The 22918-nt window shown below is 34.7% G+C and overlaps 1 protein-coding gene across 4 annotated transcripts in view; it reads right to left on the minus strand.

Annotated features, from left to right (window-relative positions):
* Window positions 1–2300: 2300 nt before the first annotated feature.
* The window catches only part of MICU3 (mitochondrial calcium uptake family member 3), a 52809-nt gene continuing 32191 nt past the window's right edge, over window positions 2301–22918 (minus strand). For all 4 annotated transcript variants that reach the window (XM_058838307.1, XM_058838305.1, XM_058838306.1 and 1 more), the window contains 6 exons: window positions 19546–19646; window positions 17884–18055; window positions 13783–13891; window positions 12650–12807; window positions 9732–9806; window positions 2301–4543 (listed from right to left, as the gene is read on the minus strand). In XM_058838307.1, coding sequence (XP_058694290.1) covers window positions 9738–9806; window positions 12650–12807; window positions 13783–13891; window positions 17884–18055; window positions 19546–19646 — 609 coding nt within the window. In that variant the 3' untranslated portion in view covers window positions 2301–4543; window positions 9732–9737. The remainder of the gene's footprint in view (window positions 4544–9731; window positions 9807–12649; window positions 12808–13782; window positions 13892–17883; window positions 18056–19545; window positions 19647–22918) is intronic.

A 22918-nucleotide genomic window follows, 5' to 3' on the forward strand; every position in this document is an offset into this window, starting at 1 on the left:
TTTTTTGATTTCTACCTCTGTATTGATACATTACTGTATTTGTCAGAGTCTGCCTTCAGGGAAGTTTTTTCAAGTCTTATTTGGGCTTATTATCCACCCACTCTTCTGTCACTTTCAGTGCTAATTTTTTCATTGCATTGTTTTTTTCCCAGATGCATTCATCTGGGAATTTTCATTCCCTTGCTGCTTTTCCCCTTGTCACTTAAGGTGGGAAACATGGGAAAAAGCCAAACCAGTTCCAATCAGTACTAGATCTCACAATGGCTGTCTCTGCAGTGCCCTAAGGCAGGTGTCTGCTTAGGCATAAATCAAAACCCCTGCAGTAGAAAACCCTTCAAGAGGTCTCTGTGAGAAACCTTATCCGATGCTGTGTGCACTGTTCCAGTGCTTTCTGCCCTTTGGAGTAGAAGTTATGTGATTTAATTGTTGACTCCAAAAGCAGACATCTAGATTTAAAATGGCCAATCTGATAACCTCCTTTTTCTTTTTTTCCCCTCCTTGTTCCAGACAGGGTAGTTTAGAACTTACTTTTACAGCTTATGCCCTGAAATGCCTTGACAGACCTAAGCCACTCCATGCCTTGGTCATACATCCAGGTTTGCCTGTTGTCCAGGGGTGAAATATCTGCCTATGTTCACACTTTTTGTTCCTGGGGATCCTCAAATACAGCAACAGCCACATTTCCTCCCTCCCTCCCTCCCTCCCTCCCTCCCTCCCTCCCTCCCTCCCTCCCTCCCTCCCTCCCTCCCTCCCTCCCTCCCTCCCTCCCTCCCTCCCTCCCTCCCTCCCTCCCTCCCTCCCTCCCTCCCTCCCTCCCTCCCTCCCTCCCTCCCTCCCCAGAAATTAGAATACCTGAAAGTTTATTTTTACAGGGTCATACTCTTTTGAATCTAGGTTGTAGCTTCTGAATCAGGGTTAGAGTTAAAAAACCCCATGAGTAATAAATTTCTGTTTCTATGAATATTTATGTATTTTAATAAAAAAAAAATTAAGTGGGTACTAGTATTTTTATGGAATGCTACCGGCTAATTATAATGTTCATCTGTGGGAGGAATCTGTAAGTCAAACTAGTGGTGAAAATTAACATTACCCATTCAAGATTAAAGCACTCCCTCATATTATATTGTATGTGCAAGAAAAAAAATGCAATATATCCAAGGGGCACTATCTGCTTACAGGTTCAGGGTGCCAAATGCTTTCATGGATTCATGGATTTCATGGTATTGCTACAAATTAGTTCCAGATCCATTTTTGAATAGTGAATTTTGGGTCTGATTCTTTTCCTTCTGGAAGTATTAGTCTGGAATTATTTTTCTAGAAACTGTCTTGAATATATCCTCAGTGGAACAAGAGAGCAAGACACATCATTAGGTACTGATCATCGTATCACACAATGTCGTATCAAAGTGAAAAATTTCTGTATCATTTTTTTCCCATTTATTTCAATGTATTTGTATCCTGATATTTAGGGGTTTTTATTTATTTTTTATTATATTTTTTATTTCTATAACTATAGAAACCAGGCTGTGTGACTAAGTCACTGTTCAGTAATTTGGGGTTTTTTCTCCCTTCAGGCTGATAACGTTCTGTGTCATACAAAGTGAGAATCTACAGTGGAAGGAGCTTGTATCCATTTATGGCTAAAATGTGCAAGGAGGGAAGCTACCACTGGGATCTTAAACACCAGCAAATTACCAGGGAGCAGCCTGCACTACAGGATATTCTGCCAGGAGCTGGGAGTTCTCCACAGCTCAGGCAAAAGTTGGTTATTATCACGGCTACCCACAGCTCTAGGTTTGCTAGTTCTCATTTTATCCAAGCTGGTCTGGGCATCTGCGGGCAGCTCCTAAGCCTCCTCTGAATATTTACTTGCATTATTTCAGTTTTCTCAGCTTATAGACGAGAACAAGAGCTGGTTTTAAACAAAGCCTTAATTTACACAACTTTTCACATCACATCAACATGCACATCTTCTGTGCTGCCAGGAATTCTGCAGATTTTGAATAAGGTTTTATTGAGCCCAGTGACTGTTGTTTATCCGAGGGGTGCCTCTACAGCAGATGGCATGTGCCATCACTGTACCTTGTTTTCAACTGTCCTTGCATTTTCAGGTCTTTTATGCAGAATTCTGTGGCTGAAAAGTAAAGCTATCTAAAGAGATGACTAAAAGAAGAAAACAAGTCTATTTTTTTTGTGATGATGAGATGCTCTAATTCAAAGCACTTACACATTCATGTTACCAAAAAAAATAAAAAATTATTATGACAAAAGAATTTGAATTATATGCACTGCAAAGAAAATTAGTTTCAAGTGCATTTATTTTGAAATAAACAAGAATATTATATGTATATATTCATATTTATATTAAATAATATTATTAAACATGAAGAAAAAATAGTCCTAAAAACTAATCTGACACTTTCACATTCTATTTTATATTAAGTAACCATAGATAGGAAATATATAGAAAAATGCTAAAATTGCCTCAAGCCAGCCATAAAAGCAAAGTGCATTATTGCCTGGGGCAGTGGAGGATCAGAATGATGATGGTATTGCTGCTTCCTCCGAGGATCACTCTGAGTGCGCAGTCATGAATGAAAAGGAAGGATGGGAACACCTTCAGTGACCCCCAATGTTTTCTTCTCTTTGTCCTTCATCACTGAAGTAGCAAAGTGGGTTTTGCACATGCTGACAAGAAGCAGTGAGACGGTTTTGCGTACCGAGACGATACATTGAATACAGTTGATTCCCTAAATGATCACATATATGTTCTGCTGTGTCAATTCAAGAACCTTTTCCCCAATTTATTTGATTTATTTCTTGCTGTCAATAGTTTAAGGACACCAAGGTGGAAATTTTGAATTTATTTATTGTGAAATATTAACTGAAGTATCATTCTTTGATAGTTTTCTGAACTGGCTTGGGTTTTGGGGTTTTTTTTTCAGATAAAAGCCACACTTATCACATATTTTTTCTACAATTCCCAGTGTGGAATTTCTTTAAAAAAAGCTTCTTTCTAATTTTGTTTTGATTTTTCTACCAGAGATATATCTTACTATAAATTAAGCATTTCTAAACTTAGGTGCACTGTTACACAGATGCCATACATCTATTCACATGACATATAGGACGGCAATTGAGCAACGTGTGCACATGAAAAAAGAGTTTTCTTTCATGATTTATAGTAGTAAGATATTTAAAAACATTGTTTTAGTTCTTTTTTGATTGTCTGACTACCAAATATTTCTGCTTCTGATGATAATTTATTGACATTATTTGAAGTGTGTGTGTGTATTCAGCTAGAATTATTTCAAGGCACAGTCTTTTCCTAAACAGACACAGATTTATTCAATGTCCAGTAAACTTTTTCAAAAAGGATATAAAAAATGTGTTATTTTCTTGTGTGGATTTAATTCCTACTACCTCACAATAATGTTAATAGGGAGTAAGGAAAAATGCTGTTGCTGAATAGCAAACAAATATTATTCAGATAATATTACTTAGTGTTGTTCTGTACTGTGCATGCATTCATGTTTTGTTTTGTTTTTTTGTTTGACACAAACACAAGCTATTTATCTAGTTTTCAGATACGGCATTCCAGAGTAGCAAATTAGACAGCTATAATTTCTACTCAGTGCCACTTCATATAAAAGTGCACTATTCACAAGAAACACATGAATTTGTACTCTATCAGAAACATGCCAGTGTATGGCAATAAAATTTATAATAAATACTACAAAGTGTGTGTTACATGAATTTTAACATTTTGACTTGTCTTTGACACAGTGCTTGTAAGACATCTTAAAATCTGTACTATTTTTTAAAGGATAAATGCATAAACATAATAATAAGACTTAGAGAATCTGAACATTATAGTTCATACAGTACTTTTCCTAGGTAAATACCTATCATTCACATTATAACCGTAACAGCTTTACTCTTGGTAAAATAATAGCCTCTAAGAGTTTAATTTGTCCATTCAACTCATATGTAATTGTTCTGCTACTTAATGTAGTCTCATTTTCAGTTTAGCACAAACTTTTAACAGTGCTCTTCTGAAAGTAAATTCACAGTCTAAGCTCATGCAGGCAGTTTCTCTTCACTGCCAAACATCTTCCTGCCCAGGTCTAAGACTTATTTTTGTTTCCTTTTAAACAATAAATTTATCTCAAAATAATCAAAAATAATATTCAAAAGGTATTCTTACAAAAGAAGGGTTCTCCCACTCACATGGCATAGTTCATCAATTAAATAAAATACATACTGAAAAGCAGTTTTAAGAGTTGATGATCACTACACTAAGTGGAAAAGAAGTCCTGTGTTTTCTACTGCAGCTGGAAGATTCACCATTCACCTGGGTTAGTTTGTTCTTCATTAAGAATTCATGGGAATAAATAATTCTAGCCAGTGCAGATAATCCTGCTTTCTTCCTTTATCTCAGCATATCTCGTCTCCGAAATTGCTTCCATAGATCTCTGAGATGCTCACTGGTTACAGTCATCACACAAGAGTAATACTCCTTCCAACCATACTTTGGAGTCTCCTGTGAAAAGTGAAAAAACATACAATTGGAAAAAAGATACCATTCACTAAAGTCATTAATTCTACCTTAAATTTTATTCAGACTCATACATACTAGATAGATGTTTTAGTATTAAAATAATGAGAGTTCAAATTTAGTTCTGTAAAATAAGATTTATAAATCCATACATGTTAAGTATTCAAAAGGCATCCTCACCTCACAACACACAGTTAGCATTCAACAAATGGCCTAATTATATTAAAAGATGCAAGAAGGCATTTCCTCTTTATTCAGGCACGTCCAGCTCCCTCTCTAGTTTCGTTCCTTGATTCTTTGTATTGACACTGTACTAAAAAGTTCACCAATAATACCAAATAAAAAGCATAGAAAATTACTTATGTTCATTAAACTGAGGCACCAGCAAAAGCCAAATACAATATGGGCAGATGACATGAAAGCTTCTTTATATTAGATTATCTTAATCCTAAATTGTAGTTCAGCAACATGAATAGTTGTCCACTGAATGGAGAGGAAAACTGGCCAAGGGCTGGCTTGGGAAATCCACTGCTCTGTGCTCTATGCTCTCTGTCATTATCACTGGATCTCATAATTTCTTCTGCTGTTCCTAACTCCACAAGTCTATTTTCATAGTAAGTGTAAAAAATAGATGTGGAGATAGTAAGAATTAGAGCAACTGGGGAAAGAAACCACTTTCCTCCTAGTTTATATACTGAGCTTACACCACATGGTGTGGAATATCCCTTGGGCCAGTTGGGGTCAGTTGTGCTGGCTGTGTCCCCTCCCAACTCCTTGTGCACATCCAGCCTCCTCGCAGCTGGGGTGGACTGAAAAGTCCTCGACTCTTTGTAAGTGCTGCTCATAGCAACCAGTATATCTGTGCATCATCAATAGTATTTCCATCCTGTATTTAACACACAGCACTGTAGCAGCTACCAGGAAGAAAATTAACTCAGCTAAAACAGGACACATGGTGAGACTGTCCAATACCTTGTTTTGGTTGAACTGAGTGAAAATGTTAAAGAAATTGCCACATTGCAGTGCATTAAAATCCACCATTAGACACTGAAGCCTACATCTATTTATTCTTATCCCTCATCTTTTTTAATTAAAAAACATAGAAGTCTATAAAGAAGTTGTAGATATTCAGAAGACAATTTAATCCACAGTAGTATATTATGCAGACGTAAATGAAATATTAGAAACCATACTTAGATGAATGCATGATTTAGCTGATATTTATAGTCAATCTCATGAAAAATTGCATAACTTGCAAATTGCAGTGCATTCTTTAACAAAAGTATATTCATTTTATTAACCTATGCTTTAAGATATGCACTTATTTTTTATTTTATGAAACAAGTCCAGAGAAATGTTCATAAAAGTCATTAAAAGAAATTCTGAAACACACTGACCATTCATCTACTTATTTCTAAATTGTGCACTATTGTTGTATCTACTCTCAATGTACCAAATCCACAACAAGGAACAGCTTGTCCACACATTCTGCAATGCTTTCACGTTTCACTGGAACATTCTCCTCTCACTGTAACCAGGTATGTTTTTAAGCTTCTTGTCAGGTTTAGGATCGAAAGCCCAAGTTCTGCAATTTCCAATTACTTTTGTAAGATGGTGTGTCTAATCACATGCTTCTCACCCTCTCTTGCATTAGAAAAGAGGTAAGCAAAAGTCTCTTCTAACAGTAAGCAACAGCCTCTTTTGGTTTTTTTTTAAGCTGTCTTTTACACTAGATGTATTCAATTGCTGTGTACTAGGAAAGTATAGAAATTAAGAACTTAAAAAAGATTAGCTAAATGAAAAATTTAATCTCACTTAACAGAATAAAATGTTTACAGAAGACAGCAATTTACAGTTGAAATAGCTGGAAATGAAGTTCTGAATCTATGCCTCAGTTTTTCATGTATTTTTCAAAATAAATTTCCTTCCTCACTCAGTCTCAAGCTACTGTTTTCAGCTATTAACCATTACCTCCTAAAAGCCTTTAATCAGAAATTTTGAAAACCCACAATATTCAGAGCATCTAGAAATCAGTTATTTTAATACAAAAAAATATTAAGATTCTCAGAAAATTACTAGTACAAAGTTACTAGAAATTATTTTCTAGATTTCCATTGATGTAATAATTACTTCCAATACTTCAGTAGTCAATAATATCACAGTTATGGCCTAAATATCTATTACAGTTACTGAGCACATGACTAGTTTAGCAAACAGTATTTTAGATGGACTTGAATCCCTTCATAAGTCAGTCTCTAGCATCCCTTTTTGGAAATTATCTTTGAAAGGGCTTTGTTAGAAATTTTCTAGATAATCCTTTCACAAGACATTCAAAAGCAGGGCTCTTCTCTGTGCTCTGTCAGGCAGTTCTCCACAAACATGTTTTTTCACTTCTCCCTGCAGTGTATGCAAAGAAGTACCTGCCAATGCCAAGTCAGGCTGGGTGCCCTGCAAGGACCACACACAGCTGTTCCCCTAGGAGAAATCTGCATTATTTATTATAAGGGTACAACATTCTTTACACTGTGGAGTAAAGGCATTAGTGCATTTTAGAGACATGTGAGGTACAGCACAATGTGCTGTTTATGGCTTTTCAGAATGCAGATTCAAAGAAGGGTATAATCTGTGGTAAGCATGCCAAGTATCTTAATCTCCTTCACCAGACTTCTACATTTACCATCGAAAAGCACAATACTTCAAAGCACAAGGAACTGTACATATATATTTGGAAAAGCGTAAAATTAATAGTAGTTGTACTGCACCTAACTGTGGGATATAGTTGCAGCTGATTTTTGTATTTCATGTACATTTATGTGCTTCTTTGGACATCAGAATGAAATTTAATTACCTATTGGAACTGTTCAATGTAAAATCCCCAATAATTCCATTTTCATTATCTTTTCAATTTATAAACTAAATGGAAAATAATGATTTTTACAACGATGTACATCCACTTTCACTGCACAATGTGTGGCAAAGACAGAACTATCTCCGTTCAACTCCACAGTACTTTTGCCAAATCACTTACATACCTTGGCTAAAGTTTTCATTTCCATTAGTAGAAGTTTATGATAAATCTGAAGAAATATTATGAGCTATGAAATGTTTTGGACAAAAAGGAACTCTTAACAGCCAACAACTGGTTATGTCACTGTAACACCTGGGCTTGTTCTCAGAGGTCTTTTCTGACCTTAACAATTCTGTGACTCTGACTCCTGATAAGAGACAAGAACTAGTTGCTCAAGTGAAGAGCAGTAGCAAACTAATGTGTCAGCAGGGAAGAGAGAATTTTTTATATACAAGGCTTACATTGTACTCTTCAGTGCAACAGGTATTTGATTCAGACCTACTCAAGCAAGCTTAGGTACAAGAATTTTTGTTATATCGGAGCTCCAGGTGGGAAGAAGAGCAGGGTAAATAACTAGTGGCCTCTATATTAACTCAGTGAGGTGCCTGTAGCCAAGTCCATGCCCTGAAAAAAACATGGTTTCTTCTGATTCCAAATGGGTAGCATTGACGGACTATAATTCAAATTTTTTTGAGAATGACTTTATACAGAATGAACAACATCTCTCTTCATAAATCTCCATGGTACATTTTTCCCAGTTTACATCATCTCAGCATATGAATTAATTAATTTAATGCCTGAATTTAGATCTGACAAGATGTTGATGTATGCATACTTGATGCTTTTACCACAGTCTCTCTTTCTGTCACCAAGATAATTTTATTAGGTTTGTTGATTAGATACTGGATTCTTTTGTGTCACTGCATTTTCTTCCACTTGGTCACATACCCTTCACTGAAATTATTAGGGAAGCATCATGACTGTGCACCATTTTGCCACTTTCCTGTAAGAGCTGTTTCATGTTTTGAAAGTTTACAGTTTAAATAATACTTAACATGAAACTGCAATATGGGTTTTGACAAAGTACTCCTAATAACTATTTTTAAAAATACATGAGAAAAGAAGAAAGGCAGCTTTGAAAGTCAAAAGTTTCAAAGATATAAAGATACATAAGATTAAAATAAAGCCATGACTTCCTTTCATGTGACTAATAACTTGGATTACTAAAATATTGTTTAAACTACTTTATTAGTCATTTACTCTTCCCATTAGTAGAGAAATGGTGGAGAAACCAGATGATTTGTTAAGATCAAATTTCCTCTTCTGTCCCTCACATATTAGTACAATGCTTCAGTATTAGTGTATAGTATTGAACAAAAAATCTCAGATTAATATTGTGCCTTAGAATTAAAAACGGCAGGGGAATGACAGTCAAACCCTCCTGGCTCAGGAGCATGAGATGTGCTGGACCCCTCATAGGGTCACTCAGAGCAGACCACTGGTCATGGGGCCTTGCTTGTCATGGTGTACATCTCTTTGCTCCTCCCCTTGGTAAAAATCTGGGAGCCAACAGCCATCATCGCAACTCCTGCAAAGTCTTTACATGGAAACAGGAAAAACCCTTCAATAGCAAAGGAACAAACTCCTCCTTTTTGTGAAGAAGAGAAATGTCTACTAACGCAGTGTCCGTGTCCCCTGTGTGACAAACAGTTTCACAGGTTGGCTACAGAACCTGCACACCTGGGTTTTCACACTGAAATCCACAGTACGGCTGAACTGTACGAGTGGACGTTCATGTAGTGGACATGTGGAAACGGCCATGGTGGTTATGTGTGGACACAATGCTGCATTTACAAAATTGCTGGTACAGCATTAATTGAGCCAAAAATACATTATTTCTTTTAAGAATGTAGCAGTATAAATCAAAGCAGAATCAAGTCACTAAAAGTCAGAAAAATCTGCCTCTACAATCTTCTGATAAATACTTTATAGGTACCTGAGAAATTACTTAAAAAGAGGTAATAGGACAGACATAAAACAGCAACAGAAACTATGAAAAAATACTTTTCCTAATTTCAAACACAGTAAGTACAAAATCACAGCTGGCTCACAGAACAGTGACAGTGTAAGTCAGTCATTACCAACTCCAGGATAAAATTCTGTTGCTTCAGTCAAAAACACAATGTGATGCCTCGAGCTACTACATTGCTTGCAGTCATATAACCTATTGCTGAGTTTTGGAACAGGAAACAAAGCAGTGACAGTTCAACATTCAGCCATTCCTGCAGGCATGCCAGCACACTCAGACTGGTGGCTAACACATACCGTCATTTATCTGCTATAGAGCTCCTTCCTCACGCAGGATTTGAAAGTAGTATACCTCTGTATAGGTTTGTAGCCCTGTGGAGCAGAAGATGGAGAAGTGTGCAGATGCAGACAACACGTGAAGGCAGCCAGGGGTAAGCATAAGACAACGGTATCATGAAAATACAAAAAATGGTTTTAATTGACAAATAGCTAGGAGATACAGTACAGTATGTGTTATGCAAAATGTTTATCATTTAGTCATTAAGTTCCAAGTCTTCCAGTTTAAAAATAGAATTGTAAAGGAAAAGGAATATTTTTATATATTTTTAAATTTGAAAAAGAAAGGAAAATAACTAACGAAACAGAAAGCAAAAAAAAAAGCTCTTCATGTCTGAACATTTTTAATTAGTTTATGGCAATACTCTGACTGACCACTTGATGGCAGCTTAACATATGAGTTTGCTTCGAACAAAAACAAAAACATGGTTTCAGTCTGTGCTACAAAACTGCAGGAAAAGAGAAATTTAATTTGCTAAAGTCTTTAGGACATTTACATTTCCAAAAACATATCTAAATATTGTATTAAAATGAACATTTATTGTGTTCCTATAAGAGGTAGTACCTGACCCTCCTGAAGTTTTTAAGCTCAAGACTAAGCTGTTAAATAGGACAAACCTGCTACATACTGACTGATGTTTCAGAACAGCATTTTCATTGGACTTGTGTGACTCTTTGCTCTTAAACAGGTTCACTTTAATCTGGCTATAAAACCACAAAATGCCCTTTTCAAAATACATGGTCCCAGTACCAAATCCTCTAACGGCCTCAAAATTCTGGGCGAATATAATTAGTGAAACAATTAAAAAGTTAGAATTGCTAAGTACAAGGTGTTAAAAGTAAAATCATACTTCAAATCATAGGCTGATTTACAACTGTTATTTTGGGATGTTTTTAGAGAGATAATCAGACACTATGTTAATTGGCAGATATTAATTGGGGGATACTTAACAATAAAATCAGGCATTTATGCTTCATAAAGGGGTTCAGATTTCTCATGGCCAAGATTTCTATGTTGCTACAAAATTCTGAATAAGCTGAAGCCTTTACGTTCTTGTATCTATATGATGAAACTGACTGAATTTTCATATGGATTCAAAACAGTTATTGATAAAGAATAGGTTAGTAATTTGTTAGTTTTGATTTAGCACAACACAACATTTACAATCCTCCACATTGTAGGAGCAAGAAGGCAAAGTCTTACTTGTTTTAGACACATTAAATACTCTGTAACTTTTAACATACAAACAGTAGGAAGCAATTAATGACACTTTCCATCAGTTTGTTCTGGGAATAAGGTTCTTAGGCATTTTCTACTTTTCATTCTAAATCAAGATTGCAGTGGGTGTGGGGGTGTTTATTAAGGCAAAATTTTTGCAGAATTTTTACTATTATCCACTCTTGGAAAAAATTGGTTTGTGTGAGATTTATGAAACTTATTGGAAATTGTAATTCCTCAGTTTACTACTATAATTGTCTTGGAATACTCCTGATTAGTGAAAAGAATGCATTTAAATGAATTACAGGATGAAATCACAATTGTCTCCTACATAGAGACGTCTCCTATATGGAGATGTCCAGTATTTAACTTAACTTAGAATTAGACTTCATGAAAAACGGTGTTATTCTTCTGAATATTGGCTATTCTTTATAGTTCTTTTACAGTCCACTGGAATATTTCATAGTGGTCCAGGCAAAAGCAAGATACATACGTAAGACTGAATAGTGCTGGATGATACAGATTCTTAAAATTATATATGATTTCTGTCATGCATTTTGTGAAATAGAACATGTAATAAATACAAGAATTACTTAGTAAGCAGACTGTTTGCTGGTTAAATTAACATACACTGCACATTTACAAGTAGTAAACAATTAAAACATATAGCTGAACAGCTTGAAACGATTGTGAAACAATCATCATTACCACACCATAATAAAAGGAATTGAGGACCAACAAGTAAATAATTTTGTTACAAATACAGTGGTTGTTACCCACATTTTATGTTCGATCATAATATTACAGAAATAACAAGTAAACTATTAGACTCAACACCACTTCACAGAAAGTTCTAAAATTCCATTTAGGAAGCTAACTAAAATTAACTAAAATTACAGAAATAACATATTGAAATGTGACTTTAGGAACCATAATACAGTTTAAGGTTTATGTCTCAGCAATAAAGCAATAAGGTTGGTAGTTAGAACACCATTTTATATTTAGTCAAAAATGTTAACACCTGTCATGAAGAAAAAAAAATGACTGCAAGTAATTTCCTGCTGTCTAGCTTATTATAATTGAATATTAGATGCAGAGTTTAATTATTAAAATCAGCTCTGAACTAGAACACAGCATTGTTCAGCACCACTTCGCTAATTTTTATTTGAAAATTAAAACTACCTTCTGCTGCAACCCTTTCCAACTGTCATTATAAACACTTGGTTTTTATACAATGTTTTAGAAGAGTTAACCTTTAAACGTCTTGAGCTTGAGAGAGACAAATTCTCTTTTCTCTGCACACAGTACAGACATAATTGCTCTCTTGTTAAAATTCCTAATGCTAATCTATTAATCACACAATACAGAAGAAATGACAGTATACAGGGGATTTCTCATCTCTTGTTTGGTTTGCACATTGTAAAGGTATATCACGTCCTCTAAGTATTGCTTTCTAACAAAAAAAAAAGAAATCAAGAATTTAAGAAGGATTTTATCTTACAGATTGCTTCAGTATTTCTATAAAAGCATGTCTTAAATGTATGTCATAAAATGTATGTCATAAAATGTATTTCTTTAAACATATGCACTGGTACTACAGATGCTAAAGTAGAGGTAAGTAGCAAAGTCAACTAAAATAACTAAAAATTATAATCCTTACCCTAAACCCTCGATTGAGTCTGTCTTTCATAATGCCGATAAATTCTTTATAGCTCAACTGGTCATCTCTGTCGACATCAAAAATCTTGAACACTGTGTTCACCAAATGTGGTGAGAGCTTCACACCTGTAGCTACGTACACAGCACGCTTGAATTCATCTGCATAAGGACAACAACAGAAAAAAAAATAAAAAAGGTGAATTTAAGGGTACTTCGTGAACAGCATATTATGAAATATAAGTAAACTTTTAACTTGAGTTTTCACATTTAAATACTCAAATATATGAAAAAGTGAAAATTAGGTCTGAATTTCACAGTTCTAAACAAAGTAGTTGTTAACTGATATAAAATGACACTGCCTAATTGGTGCCAATTATTTTACAAAAAAGGTAACAATCCATATTCTATACTATGAGCAATAACAAAAATTAGAAAATCATATTATAATTAAACCTATGTTACATATATGGCATTTACTTATTTGACATAAAACAGAACCCAAGAAATAGAGCAGAGAGAAAATTATACAATCCCTTGGTAAGGCCACATGAGGTAGGACCATGCTGGTGTTACGTGGTCAGAGCCATGAAGAGGCTACTTGAGGAGAGAGCACACAAGTCCGATCACTTTGCATATTCATCTTGTGATCCCTCAGCATCACAAGTGGAATAGGTTTTATTAAGGATTTTAGTAGGTACATACATGCCCAGTTCTTTCAGTACCCACTGACTGATTTGTTAAAAACCTGTCTGATCTCTCTTTGGACCTTCTGACACTGTTTCCTTCTACAGCCTTTGTACAAGGCCACGTTTCAGATGCTCACTGTGTAAAGAAATGCTTTTGTTTGCCTTAATCTAATCTCTCACCAGCGTCATCAACTGCCTCTTAACTCCTGTATTGTAGGATTTGATGGACAACTATTCTGCATTCAGCTTGTACACCACTTAGATGACTTTGCACAATATCTCTTATGAGATGACCAAGCCTTTTCCTCTCAAAGCTGGAGTCGTAGCATCTTTAGCCTTTTACTGGAAACATTAAAACTAGAAAATAGGAAATACAAAACATTTTTGCATTTTTGTCAACAGTTCTACATGGATATCAATGCATTTTTATAAAAATACAGATACTTACCTTGACCTATGGAACGACTTGCAAAATTATACATTTGCATTGCAATTGTAAAGTCTTCTAGATTGTTCAAAAATTGAAAAAATGATCTAAATTCTTCAAATGTGATACCCTAAAAACCAGAAAAACAATAAGCACTGTAAGAATTATTAGTAGTAATAACAACTGAATAAACAAACCTTGCAATTATATATATCTACTTTATTTAAGAACAGATACCACACCCATTTAAAAAAAAGGCTTTGTAGTAAAAGTCAATAAAACAGAGAATTGGTGTTTCTTGAGGAATGCAGTTTGCTTTCCCCTCTGTGACTGCAACAAGACAGCAATTCTCACCAGAGCACTCAAAAATACTGTTCCATTGCTGACGGCAATTTTTAAGAATTCCAGGATTATTACAATATGATAGTCAATACTAACAATAAAAAGTCTAGGTTTGGATGAACATTGGACTATGTTTACTACTGAAAATCTGCAAACATATATGAGTGTATGTGCTCATATAAATACATTGAATGCTTCATAAATGTATGTTATGATCTACCTTAAGCCTGTACTTTAGGGTGAAACCTTTACATATCCAGATTTAGATACCCAAGTCTCTTCAGCTGAGGGTTTGCAAGTACTGCAAGGTTTGTCCAGCTTTTTAAAAAATCAATTGCATGACCAGACTTTAGAATATCTTCTGTGAAAGTTTCACTGACAATGTTCTTGTTAAAAGAGTTTATCTTCATTACTTGCAATATTTGTTCTGCTCTTCTCTCAATTTAGATTGAGATCCGAAGATTTGATAAACTATTTCTAAATCAGTTCTGAAAGAGACCTGAAAATGAGACTTTGAACTAAGCCAGAATTCCCACTGGTCTCAGCCATTCTGAACACGGAATGGCATTTTTTGTCAAACCTTCATCTTCCTGTTTTTTAGTTATAGTTATAGTTATTTAACTATAATTCCTGCCTATTTTTCTGTTTGCTTTTATTCTATTAACCTATTTAACTACTTGTCTCTGAAAATATATTTGAAGGCAATAGTAAGACTGTGAGCCTTTCTGTTCAAACTAAAACATTGACCTATGTCTCTCCTGAAACATATACATAGTCTTTATAGTATGGTGGAACACAGAAAACATGCAAATGTTGGTTTGTGCCCGAGGAGATGGCAGAGGTTGGATGCTAACCCATATGAAACAACAAGGACTGTGGAAAACATGGAAAGCAGCATAATATTGTTATAATAGAAGAATTTAATAGGTCTCCACACACTTGAGATGTAAACCCCTGCTTAACCACTAGCTAAGATTTATAAATTCTTTGGTGAACTTGGTCTGTCCCATCATAACTTGCTTTTCTCAACAAGCAGATCCTTCACAAGTGGGAGGAAACCCTCATTTACATAAGAAGAACCACCACCTTATGTAAATTTTTATCTTAAAAACCTAATTTAGAACTATCAATACTATCTTTTTGTTTCATTGCATTTGACACTATTAGTTTATGTGTCCAAGTTTAGTTCTTGCACTTTAGACTGAAAACTCTGTGGGACTGGAATAACTCTGCCATGCATTTTTGAAATTCCTAGACCAGTCAAACTTCATTTCTCAGCCAGAAGCCTGAGGTACTATGGCAGAACAGCAATTGTAGTGAACATCCACCAAAGTCTTAAGCTGAAATTTTAAGTTCACAAATCCTTTAAAGTGCACTGATTTGTCTGTAAAAATTCTGGATGCACAGAACAAATGTAAGAGGTCAGGCTACTGTAAAAATCTTGTTTGTGTGCATGACTTTTGCTTTTCCTAATAAACTGTCTCTTCCACATTCCTCAAGTTTCGTGGCTTTTACCCTCCCAAGTATCTCTGATTCTGCTGGTGGGGGAGTGAGCAAATGGCTAGGAAGGACTTGGCCAATGGCTGGGTTTAAACCATGACAAAAAAAGGAAGCTAATTATTTTATTCGTATGGACAGATTATATTTTACTACAACAAAGAAAAGTCAGATTAATGTACCAATGCTGCTAAAAATGCACAGACTTTCTTCAGGAGCTGATATCTGTAGTAATTTATGATGCCAGCTTACATGAATCACTGCTTGGCATCTAGTTAGTAAAAAGAGGAAGACATCCTGTGAGCAGGCTGCATGCCAGCTGAACATTTTAACATGATTACAATATGACAAAAGATCATCATGCTGCTTTAGGGGCATCTTCCTACAGCACCATGAAAGATTAACATTGCCAACTGTGAGAGTACTGGCCTATTACTTTACATTCTCGACTAATTTTTCCTCATAATGGAACCCTCTGGTTGGTATTAGTATTGTAGCATATCACCATCATGAAATAGTGTTTATAATTTTCAAATTATAATGTTATGACAAGAGTCAAAAAATGTGACAACATTTGAACAGCATGAACAACACCTCCATGGCAGTAAGAAGCAAAGTCCTATTTTTAAAAGTCTGTGGCCAGCATGAGAGATGTAGTGACAGCACATTTACCAAGCCTATGCTACAAAGTTGTGAAATACAGCAATGTCTTGTTTCACTTAATGGAGGTATAGCATATGAAATACAGATACATGGCACCCACCCAGTGCCAGGACATTCCTGAACACAGCAAAAAAGCAAATCTCTAACTGACTGACAAAGCTTTCTACATGGAAGTTTTCCTTACCTGATGGTTCCACCAGAGACCAAGAAGTGGAAACTACAGTGGAATACTTGGATTGGAAAACTTAGAGATGAACTTCAAAGACTACTACCTTGTGTTCAAAAGAAAGTGTCGGTATATTTACTTAACTCACCTTTGACATTCAAAGTATTTCTCTGCAACTGTCATTATTTTTCAGTTTCCCAAGTGATACTAACATTATTGTTTATATACAAGACCCAAAGAGATAGGTGGTGGTTTTTTTTTAATTTCCATCTGGAAACTGACCATGCAGTTACAGCAGTTCTGTTGCACAGTCTTGGCTCTGAATATTGAAAGCTGCACAAACCTTTTACAGCTGTTTGATCTGAGCACCTCAGTGCCTAGAACAGGCTTGGAAAGGGTGACTGAGCAGGAACCCTGATCCCAATCTTACCACTTCATCTGACACCTAATCTGGTTGAGAGACAGCCCTGCTTTCCCAGCTATATTTAACACTCAGTGGCCCTAACTGCTGTACAACCACAGGAAGAATCACATAATCCAGATCTCTGAAACTGTTGATTTTTGGAGTGTATTTCTATCAGGTCAGTTGACTGATCTTACTTACTGTGAAGACTGAAATTATCATGTCATTTCTCAAATAAAAACAAAACCCAAACAAACTGTTCAAACTGATTTATTACTTTTCTTTGTGAGCTCTGCTGTCAATGCTATTAAAGGATATAGCTATTGAAATGGTTAGCTTTCTAGGGCAGATTAATCTGATCTTCTCTAAACACAAACAGAAGAAGCATATCCAAAACATCCCTTGTTTGAAGGGCTACTTTAACATTAAATAACATTAAAATGTTATCCTATAGATTATCACTGATGCATAGTTGCTACTGAATTTCTTTCAGATACACTTCTGACAACATATTTGTTCTTAAACAAATTAAGGAGTATCCACCTCTTAAATTTTACTGTTTATATTATCATTTCTGTCTCTGCAGTCATTAAAAAACCCACACACCCAAGAATAATTACAAGCTATCCATTAATAGGACTATAAAACAAAGAGATAAAATGTGATGTTATTTCGGAGGGAGGGTGAAAGGGAGGGAGGAAGGGTGGGAGGGAGGGAGGACGGAAGAAAGGAAGAAAGGAAAAGATTTTTTTAGAAGGTCTTTGCTAGAAAATTTTTCTTTTTGATGTCGTATGGTTTTTGCAATTTAACCTGTTCTATCTATCTGTTACATTCTATCTAAACTTCAGCAATATGACTAGATAAATCCTATGGAACACAATTCTATGCTATTTACCCTTCTACTTTTCATTCATCAAGTAATCTGAAAAACCAGGCATGCAGTTTATGATCAGAATAAAACCCTGGTGGTAAGTAGTTCAGTCCAACAAAGCTATGTTTTCATCTTAATTACAATGGCACTGCATGCTGTGGTCAACTGCTAAACAATTACCTTTTCTTCAGGAATGCTGCAGCGCATGTTTTCCAGGTAACTTGATGTATTTTCCACATTTGTGTACCTCAAGAGAATATGGGCAAAGTCTTCCTCACTGATGGTGTTCATCCCATTAGAGTAGGAAAGGAATTCTATCTCTAGAACCTCAGTTTGCAGGTTATCCATAAATCTAAAGCACAAACAAAACATGAAAAATTGTCATACTTTATATTTCTACTGTTCATGTCTTTAAAAGACTCACAGAATATGAGCCAAATAATGTTAAACAAATTAGCTCTGCAGCATTGATGGTAAATTTGGTAAATCCCTTATCTATATTGACATATTTTCAAGGCAATGCAACAATCTTAACACAATGATGAAATGTGTTAGTAAGGATTAAAATTACTTAATAATTATACTTTTAATCTAATTCTAGTTTGTGTTTGCCCAATTTTCTTCTTCAGTGAGTCACAGATCTTTATTTGTATGTGCTAAATTCAAAATTACATCATGGTACTAAATTAATTCCCAAAATTTATTCTCCATGTAGTTACTTACAGTTTGAAATGTAACCTTTGTCTTTTTAACAAGCCGAGTATGATGAGTGCTTGCAGTCTTTCAATCCAACCCTTTTTAAAAAATACTTCACTATTCTTACCATATTTCTATAAACTCTTCCCAACTTAACAACCTATTTAGTATATTCTGGACAACAAATACAAAACCAGCTATCTATAAACAGGAAAAGTAACTTCCCTGATTCTGTGTGATGTCCCAGTCCTACAGCCAAGGGTGAAATTAGCTCTCTGGTCACAGTAGTGCACTGGGAGCCTCATTTATCTCATTGTCAACCACAACCCATAACATTTTAACTAAGATGCCTTTTGTAAAACTACCTTCTTTGCTGCTTCCTACTTTGAACTTACATCGTGATGTCACTTAATGACACAGTTTTTATATTATGCAAAATACTGAATAATTTTCAGGGCTTTTCATTTAAGGCAAAATATTTTGCAAACTTCTGATGGATTGGAATACACAGCTAATGATAATGATAAACACAATACTTATTAGGAGTATTTACTGAGGAAAAATAACTAAACATTGTATCTCTCCCAATTATGCAGAAGCATACAGTTTTATGGTTCTGTTTTTATGCCACTCTCCCTGTATTTTTAAATTCTGTATTTACTGGCACAATAACTAAGCCAATAGCTTCCACTGTGTTTTAACTTTTACCCAAAGAAGCTTGTTCTAAGGTGCATGCATGGTATCTTCAGAAAAATTTTGCATTTAAATATGTCCCTAAGTGCAGAGATGCACACCAGCATTTTTTTCAAGCACTGGCAAACAGGTGAAAAACATAGCTAATTCAAAACCAAGAAAGAAGTTCCTACCTATCAATAAGGACAGGGCTGGGGCAAAACCTTTCTACTCCAAACTAACTAAACACACAAGTGCTAACAAAATTTGTAAATCTGGCAGCATTGGAAGAAGACTTCTTATTGTTGGTCCACTTAGTGTTTTAATTTGCTCGTTGTGTATATAACACACACAAAGCAAACATAAACCATATAAACATACCTGCATAAGCTATGTGTATAGTAATAAAGTACACATTAATTAGAACAACTATACAAATATTTTTTACAAAGAATTAATGAAGTTGAGACTCACCTATAAAAATCTTCAAAGTTCAGTTCAGCTTTTCCTTTCTTGCCAAAAAAGTGTACAAGCAGTGTAGTATCTGACAGTGAACTTGAAATATCATCCGCACGCTTAAATATTAGAATAAAAAAAAATTAAAGGCCATGATTGGATAAGATACAGAAGTATAATCTGAAAATGCCTATCATCATAATAGACTTTTCTATTAAAAGAGTTTGTATTTTATGTTTATAGTCTTAAAAGATTTTAGTATTGAGATCCATTACATTAATTTTGCCATGCAATTTTCACATAAATATAGCAGTAGCTGTTAAATGCATTTAGTAAAAAGTAGTTAAACCAAGAGAATGATGTAATGGAAGCTGAAATGAAGGAGGAAAAAGTATGAGAAATAAAACCAGAAACTTGTGAGGAAAAAAAATCTTGTCAGCTAAGGTAAACCATAAAATGTAACTTTTGTTACACTTGTACACAATCTCCTTTCCCTTCTACTATGAAACTACAAAGAAATTAAAGTACTTTAGTTCATATACTCTTATTCTATATTTCAAAAGTACATATGGGATTGTGTTCCAAAACCACATCAGTTAGGTATACTTTACATGATTCTTTTCTGTAGTGGCAGATACCTGCATCTTGAATGTTATTGCCCAAACACATTTAAAGCACCAGAATTATGAAATATTTTGGAATAATTAAGCAATATTTGGATTACTTCTCTTCAGAATGTTCCTCATTTAATGGGTTGTGGTCTCTGTGCAGGACTGGAATCTTGGAGTATGTATTAATACTTTTTCTTTAATAAATAACAGAAGATTTTGAAGGCCAGAATTAGAAGAGAAAGCCAACTAATTTTGACCATTTGTAACAGCAAAAGTTGTAAACAGGAATCCAAACAGAAGTAACTATCATCTGTGTATAGTGATTGCATTACATTCCACTTTTTTACTACATATTCATTGCCCTTAACTATTGTATTGATCATATATGCATTGATTTTACTTATTTGAAAAAAAAGCTTTTAATACACTAAAGGCCTAGAAGAATAATTCAGTGATATAAGGCTCTTGAATAAGCCACAGTAGTCCAACATAACACTGTCCTCCTGCATTAACATGCTTCTGCCAACATCTGAAATTTAAAAAGTAATGCATTTAGTCTCCTTACTGTACTTCCTTAGGGATTACCTGTTGTTCAAGCCTTCATTTATCTTACAAAGACAAGATTTCATGAAAAGCAAAGAGTAGGAGAGCAGTCTCTGCTCTTCCTAGGTAAGCTACCACCCATTAGGAAGTTTGCCTGCTGACTATAGTGTTACAGTACAAAACAAGGCATAGCACAGAAACCTAGCAAATATTTGGGAGATGTAACAGTAATAATTTATCACCATAATGATGCATTATAAGCCTGTTGAGTCTACCATAGTTATAGAAAACTGTTTATACAGCTCTATAAAGATCTACATGTATAAACCTGCAAGCCACACTCAGAGTCCTTTAAGTCCTACTCTATTTCTTCACTGAAGAGGCTATAAAATTATAACAGACAAAGAAACTAAGAAACCAGGAAAAATTTTTGAACAATACGCAATAGTTCCAACATCATGATAAACCATGTACCATGAAAAAGCATTTCACATCTACATTCTCTAAAATATATTATTTTCAAATTTACATAGTGATTTGTAAAAAATGTAAGTGCAATATTCATTAAGAGTATTTATATATCAACAACAAGGGAAAACACAAGGCAGTAACAACACAAATCCCTTTCTTTCAACATCCAATCTAAAGAAATGAGAGAGACTTTTCTGTTCTTTATAATCAGTTTAGGATTCTCAAGATTGTATTTCATGTACTCTAGCTTCCTCTTTATTCTCGTATTCTTCTCCAGGGAGAAATAATATGACATAGTGTATATAGTGGTAGAGATATTTCATGCCCTTCAATTAAGATAGCTCTGCTCTTCAAGTGAGCAAACTAATTCAGAAAAGTAATCACTATTTGTCTTTTAATATTGTTATCCTCTGCTACAGAACACAATATACTGAAATGCAGATACCCTGATTTCTTATGTCTTTTGAGCAATTAAATCCCTAAGCACATTCAAACAATTTCCCTCAAGTTCACTGAAAAGATATCAAATGTTAAATTACAGCCTTTCATCTTGCAAAAACATTTCAAAACCTTAGGCTTAGGTTGCATTCACCCATATCTAAAGAACCGTTTAAAAAAAAAAATACAATCTGTAAGTCTTTTCACAATTCCCACTAGGTTGGCCTCACTAAATGAAAAAACTCCAAACAAAAACCTCACTGCAGAAACTCAACCCAATATGCTTCTCTGAAGAACTGCAGGCAATTGAAACCTATTCCTGTGCTCCTTCTGCACTGATAGCATTAAATAAATTCTCTCTTTTATGCAGTAAAGGATAAAACCAGAAACCTTAATAATGTAAAGAAATTATTTATTTTATTATTATTTATTTTTCATGATAAAATTAATTTTATTTATTTTAGACCAGTGAAAATTAAATTACCTCACCTGTTTCCATGAGGCTCCATATGAGCCTCAATATTGATCAAATATATTTTGCAATCATTTAAATGAGAATAAAATCCTTCCCATTTCTCTTTACACTAACTGGAATACAAATGCAGGTAGACAGACTGAAAACAAGTGTTTCAATCATCTTACTGACTTGATGCATAATGGCGATATCTTTTCCTTTCTATTTTCTAACCTGAAGTGGATAAAGTCTATTTATTCTGTATTCTGCAAAATTACTTTCAAGTTCTTGATTAACAAGGGTTGACTAAAGTAGGTAATGCTTATGAGCATTGATTCTACTTTTACCAACATATTCCAATAAATATGTGTATTATAATTTCAGTTAATAAGAGCTTTCTTACTGTAAACTCTTGATTTTTCCAACAGTGATAACTAACCTACTGATTTCAGAGTTACTGATGGAACTCTGACATCAGTGTCAGTGGGGACAGTGGAATTGCTAAATTAGTAAGAACAGAAGCAGTATTATACACTGTCCTAGCAAAAACTAGTTGTTATAGATAACTTTACTCTCCGAAGAGACCTTTTGATTCCCATAGCAACAAACCTTACTCTCTTTTTCAGCTTACATATAGCCTTCTCAAAAGCCTATGAAACAACACAGACCTCAGTGTCACCTTGCTTTATGCCACTTTCTTACTACAAATAGCTATAATATTATTCAGATCCAAGAGTACCTACGAGAGATAAGAATATGGATGAATGCCAGCTGGCCCAAACCAAGCAAGATAAAGATAATTACGGTGAGAAGTGGGAAATTATCAGTGGAGAAAATGCAGAACATGATTTTTCTTCATAAAATGATTTTAACA

This window comes from Poecile atricapillus, chromosome 4 (assembly GCF_030490865.1).
Source record: "Poecile atricapillus isolate bPoeAtr1 chromosome 4, bPoeAtr1.hap1, whole genome shotgun sequence".
Classification (NCBI taxonomy): domain Eukaryota; kingdom Metazoa; phylum Chordata; class Aves; order Passeriformes; family Paridae; genus Poecile; species Poecile atricapillus.